The sequence below is a fragment of the Sciurus vulgaris genome (assembly GCF_902686455.1).
Source record: "Sciurus vulgaris genome assembly, chromosome: 12".
In the NCBI taxonomy this organism is placed as follows: domain Eukaryota; kingdom Metazoa; phylum Chordata; class Mammalia; order Rodentia; family Sciuridae; genus Sciurus; species Sciurus vulgaris.
In genome coordinates, this window is record NC_136473.1 from 30,402,059 (window position 1) to 30,415,764 (window position 13,706).

Below are 13,706 nucleotides of genomic sequence, written 5' to 3' on the forward strand. Positions count from 1 at the left end.
TGTTATGTCTTGCTGATTTATGCTGCCCTTAAGCAGTATGTAATGTCCTTCTTTATCCCTTCTGACTAGTTTTTCTTGAAGTCCACATTATGTGAAATGAGGATGGATACTCCAGCTTTTTTGCTGTGTTCCTTTGCGTGGTATGTTTTTTCCCATCCTTTCACCTTTAGTCTGTGGGTATCTTTTTCTATGAGATGAGTCTCTTGCAGGCAGAAATTGTTGGATTTTTCTTTTTAATCCATTCTGCCAGTCTATGTCTTTTGATTGATGAGTTCAGGCCATTAATATTCAGGGTTATTATTGTGATATGGTTTGTATTTCCAGTCATTTGACTCATTTTTGTTTTTTGACATGATTTGGTTTCCCCTTTATTTGGCTATTCCCTTAGGCTAGTTCCTCCTGTTGCTGATTTGCATCGTTGTTTTTCATCTCTTCCTCATGGAATATTTTGCTGAGAATGTTCTGCAATGCTCGCTTTCTTTTTGTAAATTCCTTTAGCTTTTGTTTATTATGGAAGGATCTTATTTCATCGTCAAATCTGAAAGTAAGTTTTGCTGGGTATAAGATTCTTGGTTGGCATCCATTTTCTTTCAGGGCTTGGTAAATGTTGTTCCAGGCCCTTCTAGCTTTTAGGGTCTGGATTGAAAAATCTGCTGATATTCTTATTGGTTTCCCCCTGAATGTAATTTGCTTCTTTTCTCTCGCGGCCTTTAAAAGTCTGTCTTTATTTTGTATGTTAGGTATTTTCATAATAATGTGCCTTGGTGTGGGTCTGTTGTAATTTTGTATATTGGGAGTCCTATAAGCCTCTTGTACTTGGTTTTCTATTTCATTCTTCAGATTTGGGAAATTTTCTGATATTATTTCATTGAATAGATTGTTCATTCCTTTGGTTTGTTTCTCTAAGCCTTCCTCAATCCCAATAATTCTTACATTTGGCCTTTTCATGATATCCCATAATTCTTGTAGATTCTGTTCATGATTTCTTCTCATCTTTTCTGTTTGGTCAACTTTGTTTTCAAGATTAAATATTTTGTCTTCAATATCTGAGGTTCTGTGTTCCAGGTGTTCTATCCTATTGGTTATGCTTTCTATGGAGTTTTTAACTTGGTTTATTGTTTCCTTCATTTCAAGGATTTCTGTTTGTTTTTTTCAATATCTCTAACCCTTTATTGAAATGATCTCTTGCTTCCCGTATTTGCTCCTTTAACTGTTGATTGGTGCGATCATTTAATGCCTGCATTTGCTCTTTCATCTCCTTGTTTGGTTCCCTGATTGTTTTAATTATGTACATTCTGAACTCCCCTTCTGACATTTCTTCTGCTGTGCTGTCATTGGGTTTCATTGATATAGTGTCTAGGTTTGTTTGGGACATTTTCTTCCCTTGTTTTCTCATATTGGTCAGATGTCAGTGGGACTTTGTGATATTGCAGAATTCTTCTATTGGCTTATATTGTCCCTGTAGATTTCCAGTGTATCACCTTCCTGCCTTCAGTAGCCTGAAGTCTTGGAGTAACTTGATAATGCAGTGCTTCCAAGGAAAGCTGCCCCTAGCCCGCTACTGGTTGCAGGACTTGGAGCTGGCTCTGTGAGGATAGGCTCTCACTGGGTGGCCTGCTCCGAGAAGCTAGCCTGGAAAGGCGCTTCTCGCTGGAGTGGTCCGGGCTGCCAGCTGCTTGCGGAAGTCCCTGGCTGCCCTGCCCTGGTCCCTAAGCAACCTGCGGGCAGGAACTTGCCTCCCTGGTTTTAGGATTTGAAGCTTGGTTCTGTGCAGAAAAGCTCTCACTGGGGAGCCTGCTCCGACTTGCTGGAGAATCTGGCCCTGTGGGAGGAGCCCACCGCTGAAGTCCACAGAGCTGCCTGGGGAAGACTCTAGCTGCCCTGCCCTACTCTAATAAGACACCCAAATCCGGGCCTGCCACCCGGGCAGCGCTTCACCGGAGGGGGGAAACTCACCCCTTGGCAGGGGAGACTCACCCCGTGGCTCTATTTTAGTCCGAGTCTCTCAATGCCTCCCCTTCTTGAATCCTGGGTTCTGGAGCGACTGGAGATGGAGTCACCCTCTAGTCCGCCATCTTGGATCGCCCGGGGGAAAAAGCCTGCGGCTGGGGGGGCCAGGGGGCCGGTCCGCCTGGAGAGGTCTCTGCCTGCCTTGCTCTGGTCCCAGAGGCTTGCAGGCCGGAGGTCACTGCTGGCTTGGGGACTTGTGGCTGGCTCTGTGTAGAAAGGCTCTCACTGGGTGGTCTGCTCCGAGAAGCTAGCCTGGAAATGCACTTCCTGCCAGAGGGGGCCGCGCTGCGGGCTGTTGGGGAAGTCCCTGGCTGCCCTCTCCTGGTCCCTGAAGCAACCTGTGGGCAGGAACTCACCGCCCTGGTTCAGGGACTTGAAGCTTGGTTCTGTGCAGAAAGGCTCTCACTGGGGGGCCTGCTCTGAGATGCTGGAGAATCTGGTCCTGTGGGAGGAGCCCACCACTGGAGAGCACGCAGGGCCGCCTGGGGTGGACTCTAGCTGCTCTGCCCTACTCTAATAAGCCACCCAAATCTGGGCCTGCCGCCTGGGCAGCGCTTCACCGGGTGGGGGAGGCTCACCTCGTAGCTCTATTTTAGTCCGAGGCTCTCAATGCCTCCCCTTCTTGAATCCTGGGTTCTGAAGCACTGGAGATGCAGTCACCCTCTAGTCTGCCATCTTTGATCCCAGGTGTATTGTTATGAGATTTCTGCAATATGTGACTTTCCAGTTTATAAAGAACTCCCACGTTCATTTACCTCCTGTGACCTTAGTGACTTATGGCACCTATACAGGAGTGGGGGGAGGTATGCTCAGCCTCAGTTTACAGAAGATGTTAAAACTCCAAAACATCAATGAATTGCTAGTGGCTACCCAGTTAGTAGTGGCAAGATCCTTTGCCTCTGAGTTCTACAATTGTCCAAGCTGCCTGGACACAAATAGAAATGTCTATGTTTTCCATTTTAGATGGAAGGTGTAAGATGCCCTTGTTCTTTGCCAGTATTGTGCAGATATTCAGAACTTGTTTTTTTTATAAATTTCCAGATCAAAAGCATACAACTTTTAAAAGGAAATCCATTATTTTCTATAAAGATATCAAAATATTAATTATAGGGTAAGATTGAACATACATAATTTATTCTCAAAGGTTTAATGATGTGTATTTGGGCCTTAATAGGAGTCAAAAGTTCATTTTCTAATGTATTTATGGAGTCAAGGAAGAACAATAAAATACATATGAAAAGAGACATATAAATAAGATGAACTAGTACCAATGTCTTTTCTTTCTTTTTTCTTTTTGCACCAGGTTAAACCCAGGGGCACTTAACCACTGAGCCATATCCCCAGCTCTATTGTTGCATTTTATTTAGAGACAGAGTCTCTCTGATTTGCTTAGGGCCTTGCTAAGTTGCTAAGGTTGGCCTTAAATTTGCAATCCTCCTACCTCAGTCTCCTGAGCGGCCGGGATTACAGGCGTGTGCCACTGCGCCCAGCTAGGACCAATGTCTTAAACTCATTTACTGTTGATTAATGAAGCTCCCATTAGGACACTGCAGTTAGAGGCATGAGGGGAGTGAGTGGCTGGGGAACCAACAGGGAATGAAGACATCCGCCTTTGATCAAGACTGCAAGTGGGTTGTGATTGGGAGGAGTTGCTCCTCAGCTAGCTCCTCTCGTGCTGTGAAGTGTGTGAACATCGTGTTGGAGTGTAATGTCTGGGGCTGTGTGGACCCATTACTTAGTTAAACACCAAGACCTTGGCGTCCTTGATGCTGCTCCAGCTATCCCATGCTGAAAAACTGCATGCTTTTCAGACCAGAGAGAATCTGACCTGTTTTACTTTTGAAAAAGATTTGGAATTCTCTAGAGCAGTTAAAATTAATTGGCCTTCTATCTAAATCAAATCAATAATGGAAGAGAAGATTCAAGACTACCAGAGTCCACATTAAGTTTAAGGTATGGTTAGCTCGAGAATATAAAACAAGAGGAAATACTTTTTGAAATTGTGAAATGTCACGTACATATTTTCATTTGGTAATTACGTAACGAAAGTCATCCTCTACCTTGGACTTAAAGAGAAATCCCCCTTCTGTATGAAAATTAGTTTTAAGTATATTTTAAATCAACAAATAAAAATTGTATAGATTTATAGCATACAATGAGAGGTTTTGATTGATGTATATACTGGGGAACAATTAAATCAAGCTAGTTAATCTAGGCATCATCTAATATGGTTACCTTTTATTTGTGTTGAGGTGAGAACATCGACTACTCTCTTGGCAATTTTCAAGTATACATTATAGTAACTATTGTCACATGCAATACAATTCCTCCTAACAAACTTTTTACCCTTTGACTAACATCTTTCTACTCTCTGCTTCTGTTATTTCAACAGAAATATTTTTACATTCCACACATAAACAAGATCATGCACTATTTGTCTGTTTGTGTCTGGCTTATGTTGCATAATATGATGTACCTCCAGTTCATCTAAGTTACCACGTATAACATAATTCCCTTTCTTTTTTTTCTCACATTATTTTTAAAATTTAATTATTTATTTTTTTAGAATTTTTACAGACTGCATTTTGATACATTGTACACAGATGGGGTACATCATTTCATTTCTATGGTTGTGCATGATGTAGATTCATACCATTTGTGTATACATGTACATAGGGTAATGATGTCTGTCTCATTCCACCATTTTTCATAACTCCTCCCTCTCATTTCTCTCTACGTAATCTCCATTCTTCTCTCACTCCCCGCCACTAACCCCCATTTTATATCATCATCCATTTATCAGGGAAAACATTTGGTCTTTGATTTTTCAGGATTGGCTTATTTCACTTAGCATGATATTCTCCAATTCCATCCATTTGTTTGCAAATGCTATAATATTATTCTTCTTTATGGCTGAATAATATTCCATTGTGTATATATGCTACAGTTTCTTTATCCATTCATCTGTTGAAGGGCATCTAGGTTGGATCCATAATCTAGCTATTGTGAACTGAGCTGCTATAAACATTGATGTGGCTGTATCTCTGTAGTATGCTGATTTTAAGTCCTTTGGGTAAAAACAGAGGAGTGGGATAACTGGGTCAAAAGGTGGGTCCATTCCAAGTTTTCTGAGGATTCTCCACACTGCTTTCCAGAGTGACTGCACCAATTTGCAACTTCATCAGTAATGTACAAGTGTGCCTTTTTCCCCACATCCATGTCAATACCTATTATTGTTTGTGTTCTTGATAATACCTATTCTAATTAAAGTAAAATAAAATCTTAGAGTTGTTTTAATAGAAGCTGAGGCAGGAGGATCTCATGTTCAAAGCCAGCCTCAGCAACAGTGAGGCACTAAGTATCTCAGTGAGACCCTGTCTCTAAATAAAATATAAAATAGGGCTGGGGATGTGGCTAAGTGATCAAGCACTCCTGAGTTCAATCCCCAGTACCAAGAAAAAATAGTTAAATGGTATCCCAAGTGTATATATGGCACATTTTCTTTATCTATTCCTCCATTGGTGGACACTTATCGAATGACATCAATTTGCATTTCCCTGATGATCAGTGTGATGTTGAGCATTTCGTTTCATATTCTTGTTCACCATTTGCTTTTTCATTCATTCATTCTTTCTTTCTTTTTTTTTGTACCAGAGATTGAACTCAGGGAAAATCAACCATTGAGCCACATCCCCAGCCCTATTTTTTATTTTTTTAGAGGCAGGGTCTCACTGAATTGCTTAGTGCCTTACTGTTGCTGAGGCTGGCTTTGAGCTTGCAGTCCTCCTGTCTCAGTCTTCTGAGCATCTAGGGTTACAGATCACCACTTTCTTTTGAGAAATATCTATTCAGGTCCTTTGCTTAGATTATGATTGAATTATTTGTTTTCTTGCTATTGAGTTGCTTGAATTCCCTATATACTTAAGATATTCACCCATTTTCTTCCATTCTATAAATTGTCTCTTAACTCTATTGGTTGTTTTCTTTGCAGTGTAGAAGCTTTGTAATTCGATGCAATCCCATTTTCCTATTTTTGCTTTTGTTGCCTATGTGTTTGGGGTCATGTCCAAAAAATATTTACCAAGACCAATATCAAAAAATTATTCCTCCATGTTTACTTCTAATAGTTTTACAGTTTCAAGTCTTCCATTTCAGTCTTTAATCCATTTTGAGTTGATTTTTGAATATGGGGTAAGGTAAGGGTTCTTCTGCATGTAGATATCCAGTTGTCCCAAGATCACTTATTGAAGAGGCTATTCATTACCTATTGTGTGTTTTTGTCATCTTTGTTGAAGATTTGTTGACTTTAAGTTCTTGGATTTACTTATGGGCTCTCTATTCTGTTCCACTGGTCCTTGTACCTGTTTTTATGTAAGAACTATGTTATTTTGATTACTATAGCTTTGCAGTATACTGTATTTTAAAGTCATATAGTGTGATGCCTATAGCTTTGTTCTCTTTGTTTAGGATTGATTTAGCTATTTGCTGTCTTTTGTAGTTCAATACAAATTTTATGATTGTTTTTCTATTTCTGCAAAAGTGTCATTGAAATTTTAATAGGGCTTGTATTAAATCTATAGATTGCTTTGGATATCATGGCCATTTTAACAATATTTATTCCTTTTACTTCATGACCACAGGATAACTTTCCATTTATTTTTGTCTTCCTCAGTTTCTTTTATCAGTTTTTCATGGTCTTCAATGTACAGATCTTTCATGTCTTCATTAAGTTTATTTCAAAGTATTTTAATGCTATTTTCACTGATATTGTTTTCTTGATTTTACTTTCATATAGTTCATTGTTAGTGTATAGGAATGCTGATTTTTGTATGTTAATTTGTATTCTGCAATTTTACTGAATTCAATTATTATGTCTAACAGTTTTTTTGTTTTTTGGTAGAGTCTTTAGGGTTTTCTGTATAGAAGACCATTTTTTTCTGAAAACAGAGATGAGTTAATTTCTTCTTTTCTGACTTAAATGCATTTTATTTCTTTTTCTTGTCCAATTGCTCTGGTTAGGACTTCTAATACTCTGTTGAATAGAAGTGGCAAGAGTGAATATCCTTATCTTGTTCCTTCAACTTTTCACCATTGAGTATGATGTTAACTATGGGCTTGTGATAAATAGCATTTATTGTGTTGAATTATGGTCCTTTAATAACTATCATGTTGAAAATTGTTATCATGAAAGAATCAATGTTGTCAAATGTTTTTTCCTGCACCTACTGAGATGATTATGTTTTTTTTTCATTCTATCGATGTGATGTACCATGTTTATTGTTTTGCATATTTTGAAACCTTATCCCTTGCATCATAGGGATAAATCTCACTTGATCATGGAGAATGGTCTTTTTAATGTGCTATTGAATTCGAGTTACTAGTATTTTGTTCAGAATTTTTGCATCTCTGCTCACCATGGATATTGGCCTATAATTCTTCTCTGGTAGTGTTCTTGTCTGATTTTGTTATCAAGATATTGTTGGCCCTTGGAAATATTCTCTCCTATTCAGTTTTTTGGAAAAGTTTAAGAAAAATTGGTATTAGTTCTAATATTTGAACGCACAAATTTATTACTGTGTATTTTAACGGGATACCAAATTTTACAAATTATTAATAATTTATATCCTCCTTGTCAGACAACAGAAAGATCAGAGTTAACGGGACCAAAGAACCTATAGAGTTTAAATCGAATCAATGGTTTGGAGCAACAGTGAAAGCTCACAAAGGAAAAGTTGTGGTGAGTACCAAATGTGTGATTGTGGTGTTGCTTTGGAATGACAGGTGCACTGACATGTTGTAATGCTCATATTTAGAAAAATCCCTTTACCCAGGAACATATTAGACTTTCAAAGGCAAAGTTATTGACTTCCTAAAGAAATTCAGTGCTTAAGATTAAACAATCTAATTGAGTGTTTATATCTATAGGAAATGAAGCTTATTTCCCAAAAGAACAGTTAGATACTTTCAAATGTTTCAAAAATAACTAAGAAATATGAAGAAGTAGGAGTTAATTATTCAGGACGTAAGTAGTTTATTGATTAAGATTTAAAGATGTCTTAAATTTGACCAGAAAAACAAGAACACTCCTTTAGGGGTGTTAAACAATCTAATGCAGTATCACTGATTCTTTTTAGAATAAAAGTCAAGCTTTCTTTAACATAATAATTTTAGAAACTACTAACTACCTGATTTTATGATCTCATTAATGCTCTTATAGTGGAAACTCTCAAATAGATATCTTTTTGTTTTAAAAATTACGACTATGATTCTTATTCTCTTATTGTTGTAAACAATAATACATGTCTAAATTGTTGAGAAATAAGTAACCACTGAATTAATCTGAAAGATTCTTTAGGTTAGTGATTTTTTAACCTGTTGGTTTTAATTTCTCTACAACAATACAGAAATAACTCTGCATTTTAGAATTTGTTTAAACCTATTTGAATTATAGTTTAGTAAGAATAAATGCCTAAAGAGATGGCTAGTTTTATTTAGCCTGTGGTTAACCTCCCCCAAAAGATTTTGATATAAATAGGGGAAGTGCAAAATATAGTCTTCTTTAGTTCAAAATCCAGCATTTATAATGCACCCCCTATAGAATTGTATTTGCATTTATATAGTTTTCTTTTAGAATTGATAAGATCTTTTTAAAAATTCTTTAGTGATACATGGCTTATGAGAATTACCATTGAAAAACTAAGTCCATTCTAACTACTATTTGGGATTCAAAATATCTTTTGGGCACTTTACTTTTTTGAGTCTTGAAATTTTATCTGTAGCATGTAATTTATTCAATATTTGCAAGAACCTCCAAAACTATTGAAAAAACAATAATGTGTTCATATTAAGAATGTTTTATTTTTTATATGCTTACATTTTTTAAATTATGTGATGAAAAATAGATAGTGCAAAGTGTATTTCCTGTTAGTCTTTTCTTTCATTTGAGTGTTGAAACTTAGCAGAATGAAGAATTAAATTCTACCCTGTGATCAATTATTAAAAGTAACAACTAGCAATAAAAAATAATTGATTATAAAAAATGCTGCCTACAGAATACCCATGTACCATGGGTATACATATTAGGTTTAGGTCAAAACCTAAACATATCATATAAGTGAAACTAAGCAGATATATAGAGAGATTATATCTTTATCATCTGTAGTAACCTTTTAGAATGGACATCAGTGAAGGACTGGATACTATCAGGCCTACAGGTGACTCTCACTGCCCAGACTCCCCCTGTGTTTCACCATTCATACTTTGCATTGAATTTATTAACCAGGTAACTGACAGTGCCCTAAGACAAGGGAGCCTAGAGGCCTTGGAAACTTTGGGGGCACTGGGCAAGACTTCATACTGTATAGAAAGGCAAAACCACACAGCCAAAGTTGCAGAAAGGTGATTGACTTGAGAATATGGTTTGTCTTTGCTAAAAGTAGTTATGTATTGGACTAGAGTGTGAAGGATACATTAAGAAGCAGAAGATGACTTTAAAATCTGAATGTCTGCACTTCTTATCAAATTAGAAGATAGACTAGTAGCTCCACCTTCTAGGATTCTGCAGTTCTGTGTCCTTAGAGATGAGACTTGGACAATTGATTCAAGTTAGCAAAACAGAAGTCAAAAAAGTTGCCTATGTTTTGTACACATTTACTGCCTCTCTCATTCCTAGCAACATTAATATTAGTTAAAGTGGATTTCATTTCTATCCTTTTAAAGAACATGCTCTCATCAGAATCTAAATTCTGAGGAAGAAACCAGAGCATGTCATTTAAAAAAATAAATCACATTTTTCTTACTGTTGTTTAAATTAATTTTTGTTGGTAAAATCCCTAATATTACATAAGATAATTCAAAGGCAGGTCTATCTTTTCACCACAATTTATTCCTAGAAACAGCACCATAAGGTAGAGTATAATAAATATATCTTATATTCTCCAGAGGACCATTCCTAAAATTAGAAGATGTGGGTGAGGCATCAAATAAGTTTCTAATATGACAAATTAGATATCATAAAAACTAAGATATGATAACTAATGCATAATATTTTAATATTGTAAAATTATGCTTCAGTTTCTATCTAGTGGGTATGCATTTAATGTAACTCAACATGCATTTATTAAGAAACACTTAGATGCAAAACTCTATGTTAAATGCTAGTATCAGTTAAATAAATTCCAAAAGAGGCTCCAGTGTGTGAGCAAATGTATAACATGCACCCTTATCTAATTTACCACTTTATAGATTAGCTGGAAATAAGCATGAACATTTCATTTCTAATCCTTTGGGGTTTTGCCTTCTTAGAATTGAGACTGCATTTATGGAATGGCTTGGATAACTTGCCTCTTTTATTTTTTATTTTTTATTTTTTTGCGGTGCTGGGGATTAAACCCAGGGCCTTGTGCATGCAAGGCAAGCACTCTACCAACTGAGCTATATCCCTAGCCCCGATAACTTGCTTCTTTCAGAAAGGTGGTCTGTGGCCTTTAGAGTTTATCTGAATAAATTTCTCCATAATAAGCAGAGTCAGAGCATTGAATTAGTTCACATTCAATGTTGATACCTTGGAAATGCTTATAGGTCATTAACATGTACTTTCTGAATGACTTTTTGATTACTTCTTATAAAATTGCTAAAACAGGTGGAAGATACTGTCTCTTACCTTCAGTTTTGCTGTGCATAAAAAAACACTAAGTGAAAATAAAGCCCAAAACACTGTGATAAGGAGGTATTATGTCTAGATGGAAAGTCATTATTTAAAAATTCGTAAGAAGCAACTCAGGCAATCCACAAAACAGAGGTTTATAAACTTTCATGCATTCTTTGATTTGGAAGTCATTTTTTAAAAAGATGACAACTAAACAAAGAGAGGAACTCCTCATTTTAAGACATCACAGTGATTCATTCACCGTTTGAATGATCATTTGCTTTCATGTAGGTTCAATTAAAAATAAGGAAACAAAAAGAAAATGTGAGTTCTTTGCTCTTAGGAAGTAATTTTATTTTGCCAGGTTACTTTTATTTAACTAAAATTCTGTGGAGGAGGGCTCATTTCTTCGTATGTTTAATGTTTGGCAGTTGTTGTGTATAATCTTAAAAAGTAAGTTTGAAAGTTTAATTAACTCTGTCAACCAAGGTGCTCACTAGGATAATGAAGGCCAATTAATTCACCTGACAATTTAGAATAGTAGGTCCTAATTTTTAGTACATGAATTGATAATTCAAGTCAAGCTGTTGTATAAGAAAACTACTTCCAGGAGAGAAGGGGGAAGTGCTGAGAAGTGATATTGGCCAAATATTATTGTAATATTGTATGCATGTGTGAATATGTAACAACAAATTCCATCGATATGTACAATTATCATGCACCAATGAAAATGTGGGGAAAAAAAGGAAACTATATCAGAAATATGTTTATTTTCTTTGATGTTTCATAGGCCTGTGCTCCTTTATATCACTGGAGAACTCTTAAACCAACACCAGAAAAAGACCCAGTTGGCACTTGCTACGTGGCAATTCAGAATTTCAGTGCCTATGCTGAGTACTCCCCTTGTCGGAATAGTAAGTTATGTTTGTCCCTCGAAACTGAACTCTAGCTCAATGGCTTTTGTATTATAGATAGAAGGGCAGGTAAGTTCAAAACACCAATGATACATTATAACATTATGGGGTAAAGAGAAGAAGGCATAGATTATTGACAGCTTTGCAGGATGTCTTGCTGTGATAGGAAGGCCAAGTTTCAGAATTAGGCTGATTCTTTACTGTTTTTGGAAATTCAGTTTTTAGATATTATGCGTGGAATTGATTGGTTCCCTGTTTTAGGTCTGAAACTGTCAGTTACCACTTAAAATTCACACATTGTATTCGAAAAAACACTGGTGGCCCACTCTGCTTGTTAATGGGAAGAGTGGTGTTGGTCAGCATGCTGGGCCCAACTCGCCATCAGCATTCCGTCTAGCCTGTGTTCTCAGGGGCTGTTGCTTTGATTGGCGGACACTTTTCTCCTTAAGGTGTTGAATCTACCCCATTTTTTTCCCCCAAAAAAGACGTTGTACACTTAGAGTCCAAATCTCTTCTGGCCGTTCTAGGAATCGTCCAACAAAGCATCTTTTAAAGCAAGACTGTGAGTGCCATTTTGGAGGCATTGCTGTTGAACCCCTTTATTTTGTAGAATATTCCAGGTCTCTTGAGATGGCATGATGGATGGATAGATTTTTTTTTTTCTTTTTTTCTTTTTCTTTCTTTTTTTTTTTTTTTTTTTTTTTGCAGTGCTGGGGAATGAACTCAGGGCCTTGTGTTTGTGAGGCAAGCACTCTACCAACTGAGCTTTGTCCCCAGCCCTGTATGTATGGATAGATTGACTGATTATCTGCTTAGAGTCTTTTGGGGAACTCCTCTATTTTTCCAAGTGGCAAGTAGATCAGTGAGATTTGTGGACAAGCAAACAATGGATTTTGATTCTTATTCTCAATAATTCAGCAAACAACATTGGAGGGAGGAAAATGTCTCTGGAAAGAATTTTCTAGAAATTGATGTCAGGATTTGGGTTTTTTAAAAAACTCAATCCAAAGTTAGTTTAACTCAAGCAAATGTTTCTCACTTTGCATAAATATTTTTAAAATATAAGATTTTGGGGAACTTAGTGAGCATTTCTCTCAAAATAATCAATGAAAAGAACTGGTGATGTAGCTTAATGGAAGAGTCCCCTGTGTTCAATCCCTAGTACAAAAAATAAAATAAAATTCATGATTAATCTAGCCAAGATAAGATCAGAAATAAAAATAATATCAAGATAATATCAAAGAAAAGAGCAAATATCAGAAATAAAATAATTAAGACAATTAATGTATCAGGGACATTAGAGAGTTAAGAGAGAGGTCACCAAATTTTACACCTCTAAAAACTGAAAGTGGAATTTATTTTTAACCCTGAAGGGTTTTGATGAGGATTTGGACAGGGTAAAGATTATAATTTTCTAAATGTTAGCTGAATAAATAGTCTGTGGAATAAGGACTTTATTTTAAACAGTGTTATGAAGGTTCTTTGTAGATAACAAGATTTCATTATTCATTCAACACATGTATTGAATACATTAGCACTAACCCCCTACATTTAGGGAATTCATCAAAAAATAAGAGAAAAACAAACCCTTGTGTCCAAGCAATTGCCTCTCCAGTGGGAGAGACAGACAACACACAGGTAACTAAATAAATTCAAATATAATATCAGGTGGGGAAAAATGATACCAAAAAAACATAGCAAGGCAAGAGAGAGAGGAGTGATCTCGGCCTGGGGGGACAAGAAGAAGGGAGGGAGCTCTTTAGACTCAATGATAGGGAAGAATTCTTTTAGCAAGTGGCAGTTGGGGCGGGGAGGGGAGGAATTTCCCAGGCACAGGCCATCATCAAGAAGAGGCTGGTGGGCTCACCTTGGAATGGAACCACCATTTGACCCAGCTACCCCACTCCTTGGCCTATACCCAAAGGACTTAAAATCAGCATACTACAGAGATACAGCCACATCAATGTTCATAGCTGCTCAATTCACCATAGCCAGATTGTGGAACCAACCTAGATGTCCTTCAATTGATGAATGGATAAAGAAACTGTGGCATATATATACAATGGAATGTTACTCAGCCATGAAGAATGGTAAAATTATGGCATTTGCAGGCAAATGGATGAAATTGAAGAATA

At 36.8% G+C, this 13,706-nt stretch overlaps 1 protein-coding gene across 2 annotated transcripts in view; it reads left to right on the plus strand.

Moving 5' to 3' along the window:
• The window catches only part of ITGA8 (integrin subunit alpha 8), a 232,611-nt gene that overhangs the window by 27,317 nt on the left and 191,588 nt on the right, over positions 1-13,706 (plus strand). For both annotated transcript variants that reach the window (XM_079108168.1, XM_079108169.1), the window contains exons 3-4: positions 7,647-7,747; positions 11,448-11,571. In XM_079108168.1, coding sequence (XP_078964294.1) covers positions 7,647-7,747; positions 11,448-11,571 — 225 coding nt within the window. The remainder of the gene's footprint in view (positions 1-7,646; positions 7,748-11,447; positions 11,572-13,706) is intronic.